This window comes from Leptidea sinapis, chromosome 2, assembly GCF_905404315.1.
Source record: "Leptidea sinapis chromosome 2, ilLepSina1.1, whole genome shotgun sequence".
Lineage (NCBI taxonomy): Eukaryota > Metazoa > Arthropoda > Insecta > Lepidoptera > Pieridae > Leptidea > Leptidea sinapis.
Window position 1 is genome coordinate 20,842,360 of NC_066266.1, and position 8,357 is coordinate 20,850,716.

General features: G+C 38.2%; 1 protein-coding gene across 1 annotated transcript; it reads right to left on the bottom strand.

The window, feature by feature from the left end:
- Positions 1–283: 283 nt before the first annotated feature.
- On the bottom strand, positions 284–7,979 carry LOC126973540 (uncharacterized). Its single transcript, XM_050820885.1, has 4 exons — positions 7,925–7,979; positions 7,029–7,533; positions 3,727–3,872; positions 284–486 (listed from the first exon to the last, which is right to left on the bottom strand). Exons 1-4 carry the CDS (start codon positions 7,977–7,979, stop codon positions 284–286), a joined length of 909 nt encoding a protein of 302 aa, XP_050676842.1.
- Between the last annotated feature and the right edge of the window lie 378 nt (positions 7,980–8,357).

Below are 8,357 nucleotides of genomic sequence, written 5' to 3' on the forward strand. Positions count from 1 at the left end.
TGCGGATCCAATCGCGGGTAACAGCTAGTTCGGCCGTTCCCAATATACTATCTACAGATACTTCTACTGTCAGTAATTAGTAGTCAATACTCTGAAGCTGTCCCAATATACCCGATAAGTAATTCTTATCGGCTTATATTGGGACGCGTGAATTGCAATTTCCATGCAAACTTCTATAGCTGGTAAGCTATACGTCGTCCCATCGACAGACAGCGTGTACGGATAAGGTGAGTTACCGTCGATAGGTTTATTGCCACAGAAGAGTCAACGGTAGTTACGATTTTCATCTCAAGTAAGGGATAGACTGAATATTGGGAACGGCCGTTATAAAAGGCTCACCTGCCACTTCATCAGCTCTTACGCACGGTGGGCGAAATATCCTTGATTGTCGCAACATATTGGTGGCATTGGACAGATCCATCTTCCAATAATCGTTAAACATTACTCGTAAGCCATGACGCAACGATTTAAATGTGTGGACTTTATCTAGAAACAAAATGAAACCTCAATTTTTCCCCGCATTTGAAATGTGTTGAATTAAAAAGTTTTTGTTTTTAAAGAAAATAAGGGACGAGACGAGTAGTACGTTCAGCTGATTGTAATTGATACGCCCGGCCCATTACAATTCAGTGCTGCTCAGGATTCTTGAAAAACCCCAAAAATTCTGAGCGGCACTACAACTGCGCTTGTCACCTTGAGACATATGATGTCAAGTCTCACTTACCCAGTAATTTTACTAGCTACGGCGCCCTTCAAACCGAAACACAGTAATGCGTAGACATGTCTGCTTCACGGCAGAAAAAGGCGCCGTTGTGGTACCTATAATCTAGCCGGCATCCTGTGCAAACGAGCCTCCCACTGGTGGTAAGTAAGTAGGTGGTAAGTTGTATGCAATATTTTGAAAATAATAATGAAACAGGTGAAATTGGCAGCTTAATAAAATATAATACAAATAATTTAGCAAAAAAACATTCACCAACATTCTATTCTAGTTTTTGATAAAATTCATAACAAAATTAAAAGTGAAACAACAAGATGAAAACCCTCATTGTTTCAAGACTACAACATCAAGTCCAATTAGGTCACGCAAACACAAGTCAAAATTTATTTTAATTAAGAAAATAAATAAAAGAAAGAAACTGAGGGAGGCATATGTCGAATGACAACCTGACCAGTAAAGTGGTTGATGTACATTAACATAATTTTATTTCATTTTACTTTTTAATACATTTAAGAAAACATGTTTAATTCAAATTCAAATATTTTTATTCAAAATAGGATTTAAAATCACTTATTACTACTACCTACTACTACTAAGTAGTATATTAGTTTAAATGCATGGTCATTGAATAAAGGCTTTTATTATTATTATAATATTATTAAGATAATTAATATAAATACATATATATGTTAGACACTTCTTGGGTGGGTGAAATCTCGTGACTTCGCGTCACCAAAATGCTTAAAGCAGTGTATCTGTAGCTATACAGCTGACGTATTGTGCAACATTAGTGCTGTGTATATCTTATAAGTGAAATTGAATGGTTTTAGTGAAAAGTTCAATATTTATATACTGTGCATTGTTGAAATAGTGTTTTTGTTTGATTAATAAATTATTGAAAATAAGTTTTAACTAAATTAATTGAAATTTAAATGTTTTTAAAGATTATGAATTATTACATTTGAATACTAATACTTCTAAGTTTTTACTTCTATCGACAGTGTCTACAACTACCATTTTTGCCACTACCCACTGCCACAAAGCACTGGAACTACAGCCAATTCAAGCAGCTCTGCGTTTCACGCGGTCAAATTTTATAAAAGGCCATGGATCTCCTTATAAATGGCCACTTACATGAAATACGACCCTTCATCCTTTTTAAGTTTGGATATGCTGATATTTAAACAGGTGTTCACTGAACACTTTGTCATTGCGTGGCGTTGTATTCAGTATGTAGATAATTATCTGGTGGTATAATTACCTACCTACATAATTACTAATCATACCTTTAAATTATATTTTACATACTTACATAGAATACAATATTATATTAAATAGTTATTTTTCCCTCTAAAAATGATTAAACTACTACTCATATTGTGCATTATAATAGTCAGACATTCCCTTTTTTTATGGAAAAGGAGGACAAACGAGCGTACGGGTCACCTGGTGTTAAGTGATCACCGCCGCCCACATTCTCTTGCAACACCAGAGGAATCACAGGAGCGGTGCCGGCCTTGAACGAAGGTGTACGCGCTTTTTCGAAGGTACCCATGTCGTATCGTCCCGGAAACACCGCACAAGGAAGCTCATTCCACAGCTTTGTAGTACGTGGGTCGGGGACCCAGTGCTCTGTGAACGGCTGGATCACTTGGCGTTGCGTAGAGACGTCGCTTCATTGTGTGTCTTCTACCGCATTTATCACGGGGTGTGTTCCGAAGAGCTGTTTAACCTAATTCCTGCTGCCGAATTCCACCTTCGCCCGACACGCCACAAGTTAGGATATCATCCCCACGATCTGGATATGTGGCGGTCCACCACAGTGTGGTTTTCAAGGAGCTTTCTTCCACGTACTACAAATCTATGGAATGAGCTTCCTTGGACTTGGTAGACTACATACCTACTCTCCAGCAAAATAGCTATTTTGTGGAATAAGGCACCAGCTTCTTTATCTATTTCACATAAACCTACTGTCTGTGTGTGCCTAGTTTAATTAAGAAGTCCTAGCAATAAAAACTACGTGCCTACTTTTCTAGATGCATTAACCAAACTTTAGCATGTAGACTTTTTCTTAATGTTTGTACCTAATGGTAGTGATATATAATGTTGTGTAGTAGGTATTATGAGTATGTAGTAACTTGTATATGGTTTTGTTTTGTATGTTTAATACGTTTTCTTTTGAGACAAATTAAAATATTTGTATTAGTATTTAAATGCGCGGTCGTAACTCTACAACTGAACGCAAACTCTACTTAATAGACGCGTAGGCAGAGTTTAGCTTTAGACAATGTTTACGATTTATTTATTTATTAAGGTTTACCAACTATCTATCTAGTTAGTTTATCAACTATTTAGTCTAGTATGTATCTACATAATTTTACATACACGAATAAGATAAACATTAATAAGTGTTACTATTTACATATCTAAATTAAAGGTATGCACATCGTTACTAAACTAAAAAACTAATGCTAAAAACAAATTAGAAAAATAACAATAATGAATTTACTACTAATACTAATTACATAGTTACTAATCTATATTTAAGCATTTTAATGACAAGGACATCTGTTTTTTCTAAAAGTTAATATTTGAAAATATATCAATGTTATGATCTAATTTAAATATTTTATTATCGCTTACACATATGAGTTGAATGGGAGAGTTTAATCCGTATTTCTATAAAATTTAATAAATATTGGGGAATAAGTACCTATTCGACAATTAAATGACGGTACACAAATGCCAATATTTTGAAGAATATCTGGACAGTCTATTAGGTTGTTTATGAGTTTGTAAAGAAAAATCAACAAGGCCGCCTTTCTACGCATTTCCAGGGGATCAATTTCAAGATTGATTAGCCTTTTTTGGTGATCATAAATATGATAAGTTTTATCGATATAACTGAGTCTAGACACGATTTTTTTCTGCACTGATTCTATTCGTTGTCTTGTGAGTCAAATTATATATTATACGTCAATAATGTGAATAGATTATTCTTGTACCTTTTATGATCACGTTTAACAACATCTTAATAGGCGTTACGTCCCACTGAAATAGTCTTATCTTCTGTACACTCAGTTGATACAGGACTGAATAGATGTCTTCTTTGCTAAAAGACGTGGTGTCGATACTCAACAGTTCCAAGACCCTGTGAAATATAATAATAGTTTGATTTACTGTGACGGAGCTGTAAGTAATGCAGCGGCCAGTAAAAGAGACATTGATGGACTAACGTGGCCAAGGTTTGTACTTATAGTACTTTTCTCAATTAATCATTATCTTGCCGCGATGACAAGCGTCCTGATGGAAAGACGCTGGTGGCTTGGGCACGGGGAAAGGCGCTGGTGTAGGACGCGACTAGCATCACTTGGTGCTGGCGCTGCTGCTTCGACTACCGAAGACAGCAAGCGTCGCAAATATGTTGGTCTCAGTGAGTCATACATCTTTGTGCCGTTTGGTGTCGAGACACTTGGGCCTGTGGGGCCCAGTGGCGCTGAGAATGTTCAAAATACTATCTTCACGCCTGAATAAGGCTACTGGAAACTCAAGTGCTGACACCTATCTCGGTTAACGGATCAGCCTACCTATCCAACGCGGTAATGCTGCCAGTATTCTTGGTACGCTTCCCCGTAATGATATTTTTAATTGATAGTATTGTAAATATAGTTATAAGATTTGTTTTGTTTGAATAATAAAAATATCATCATCAGCCGGAAGTCGTCCACTACTGGACAAAGGCAAGCAATCTTGACCAGATCGTCGGTCCATCTTGTAGGGGGTCCACCAACACTGCGTCTTCCCGTACGTGGTCACCATTCGAGGACTTTTTTAAGGAAAAGTTGGACAAACGAGCGTACACACAACAACAACCAGGTGTTATGAGATCACCGTCGCCCACATTCTCTTACAATACCAGAGGAATCACAGGAGCGTTGCCGGCCTATAAGAAAGGTGTTAGCGCTCTCTCCACAGCTTTGTAGTACATGGAAAAAAGTTTCTTGAAAACCACACCGTGGAGTATCCAAGACATATCCAGATGGTGGGGATGATATCCTAATTTGTAGTCTGACGAAGCGAAGGTGGAATTCGGCGGCAGGAATCAGGTTAAACAGCTCCTTGAAAACTCCTCGTGATAAATGCGGTAGAAGACACACAATGCAGCGACGTCTCTACGCACCGCCAAGTGATCTAGCCGTTCACAGAGCACTGGGTCCCCAATTCGAGCTGCTCTTCATTGCACGCGGTCAAATGGTTCGATCTGATACTGGGGTGCGCCAGACTACAGACCATTCTTCAAAGCCAATTTGGCTTTGCCTTCCAGATGAACATGGTATTGGCAAAAGCTCGAGATTTCGAAACCCAGTATTCCGATACTAGGCGAGGCTTTAAGGGAGGTGTTGTCGAAAAGCAGTGATACGACAAATGAGGTTTTTTTAGTGGTTAACGCGCAAACTTGAGTCTTCTGGGGTTAACCCATTCCGCAACCTTCTCAAGAAGGACTCGATAGAAGACACAAGTTTCTCCTGGCGCTGGTCGATAATACGAAATAAATACAAAGCCTAAAGGAAGCCTTTAATGCGTTCACTTTTCCGAACTTGTACTTCGCCAGTCTCCGCTGTTCCTCTTGCCGATGGCGTTCCCTTCAGCAGATCACATCGCACCTAACACAAGTTCTCTTCTATCTTCTTCTTCTCCTGGATCACTTCCCACTTTTCACTACGTCTTCTTCTCTTCCTTCTTCCCTTTCACATTTCGAGTCTTTCGAGTCGAACTTATATTTGCCTTGAAGTTTTGACAACTCTCGTTATGTACGTGGAAGCGTTGCTGTGCGATAATATTATTGATATCTAGAAGACACAGTGTATGAGATAGCACACAGCTTTGGGGCACTCCAGCGTTCACGGGCTTCAAGTTCGAGCAATAACCGTCGATAACGACCTGTATGCTGCGCCCAGTGAGGAAGCTGGAGGTCCACTTACATAAACTCTCGGGAAGCCCAAATGAACCGTCGAACTATTTGAACTGCCCACTACCACTTCAGTTTCGCAATCATTTGATAAATAATATGCGGATTAATATCCGTTTAATATTGGTTTAATAACCTAAACGACTCTTGTCTCCTCTTGAATTTCAGGTGGCGTTAAGGTAACTTCTACATACACAATGTCTTCACTTGAACACATTTTGTCAAATACAATTACTTTTAAAAATCAATGACGAAAACGAACAATACTATAACTTATCCCGCGTTAAAGTGTTAATTTGTTTTACGGTTACGTTCTCAAAAGGACAAGAACGAGAAAGAATGAAATGTGTGTCGGCGATGTATTTGTATGTATTATCAATTGAAATGTAATTATTTAGCAAAATGATCAAAAACGTCAAGCTTGTTACACATTTTTGTTAATTTAAAAGGATGCTTCACACGGTTGATTCACTGAACAATTTGTCAGTGCGTGGCGTTGTATTCAAAGCGCGGTTGAAATACAACTGAATGAAAAGTCGATTACAGTACAAATAGATACACTTAGCTTTTCGATAGAATGCTGCTGTATCTCTGCTAGAGACGTTCTACTGTTTTGCATATTTTGGTTGTATATAGTTTTAAAACCGACTTCGAAAAGGAGGAGGTTCTCAATTCGATTGGCATAAGAGGTAGCATAAGAGGTGTATTAAATTAAATCTTTATTAAGTTATTTAAAACGTAGTTTTTTTTTTGGATAGTAGGTATATTGCAAGTTGCTTTACGGCCGTTTTCAATAACCTATCTATCCTTAGTTTGACTTACGGATACATTGCTGTCACCGTTTAATGACAAGGTCTTATCTATCCATAGTTATGTCCAATATAGTAGTAGTAAGGTAGGCACTAGAAATCTTACTAGTCGTAGTTGAGCGTTGCCCCCTTATTCATAATAGTCCGCTAACTTTAAACAGCCGCTACGGAGTGTTTTTTCTCATTCTGACTAAGGTCAATAGAAGAAGACAGAGTGAGAATTAGCAATGCTTTAAGTTAGCAGACTATTATGAATAAGGGGGTTAATATCTAGCGTAAGGATAATTTTTATGAGCGGGTGTTAAATAGATGTTTGGTTATAAGATAATGGAACCAAATCAAACTACTTAAATGAACTTTAACACTAGTGCTATATTTATTTAGGTTTATAACGAGGTAGACAACTGCCTTATTGCCTACTCGTATATGATATGCACGCCCCTGAGTCCAACGCTACCTGTCAATAGGTTATTGAAATGTTAGTAAGCGTAAAAGCATATATTATTAAAAACGGCTGTTAATATCTTACCTGACAACGGATGGATCAGTGCTCTGCAGTCTTTTATACGGTTCCTCAACTTTTTTAAATCCTTTAAGTATTGGCGTGACCAGTGTTTGACAATGCGGCCATTTTGCTTGCGTATTGAGCATAGCATCAAAGTTCCGCCTATAGAAAGTCTCTAAAGGCACTGGGAGCGAAATATTTTTACTAACTTTCGATTTCTTTACGTTTATTCGCTTTCTCTTCTTCAAACGATATTTCTTTGAGCTGTTTCGCAGTGTATTGTCTTTAGTCTCGGCGTCTGTTACAACTTGAGTTTCGCCGGTCGGAAAAACTGTTCTCGGTAAAGTATTGATTGGTGTTATTTTGTAGTTTTTATCCGTGACAAAATCGTAGTTCTCATCTGAATCGTCTATTGTGAATATTTTGCCTTTTAACTCGTTTTTTATCTGTTTTTTCAGAAGCGAAACTCTTTCCCGTTGTCGCAAATGTTGCACGTCAGAGATGAGTTCGTGTATTACTATGAAGTGTGCTGTGGAGTGAGATACTTATTAGTAAACATCTTGAGTCTTTGGACTCATACCTACGTCGCTTTGTTAGGCTATGGTCTCCTTATCCGTACGCGGCGTCTGGCGTTAGCGTGAACTTTCAATTCCGTGGCTTCCAACGTCTGGCAACGCACGGCGTTGGCGGTCATTACGTCTGGCTTACGCAGGTGGCTACTCGCGAGCGGTTTGTGCGGTAGTATTTTCGCGATGGATTTCGTGAAACTTTTAATGGTATAGGTATTTGGTACTAGAAGAAGAGGCACAAGACGACCGTATAAAGAGAGAATTACCAAAAAAAACTAATTTTATCCCAAAATTGATGCTTATAAATATTGTTTTTATGATTCTTGTCTCTTATATCATACACTGCATTACAAGATTTTACTGATTCAATCAATAACTTGTCTTTTCCTTTATCAAACCTCATCATTTTGTGTGACGCGAGCGACGACCTTCACGCTGCAATGGTTCGAAGTAACTAGAGACGCGGCGCACGGTGTTCGGATGCCGCGTACAGCGTCAACACGCCAGCGTCGACGTGTGAAGGAGACCACAACAGTACATTTATACAGTAAGCATTGTGACGCAGCGTACGGCGTTACGAGACGTCGCGTACGGCGTAAAATAGGAGACCATAGCCTTACCGTGTGCAAAAAAAACATCACTCTGATATTTTTATTTTAATTAATAAACTACGATTTATTTTGTCACTATCATAGATATATTATGTAAAGTTATTGTGTTGTGAAAAATAAATGAAAGAGGCTGGGCTTAGTAAAAATAAGTATAGCTACAAAACAATTAAATT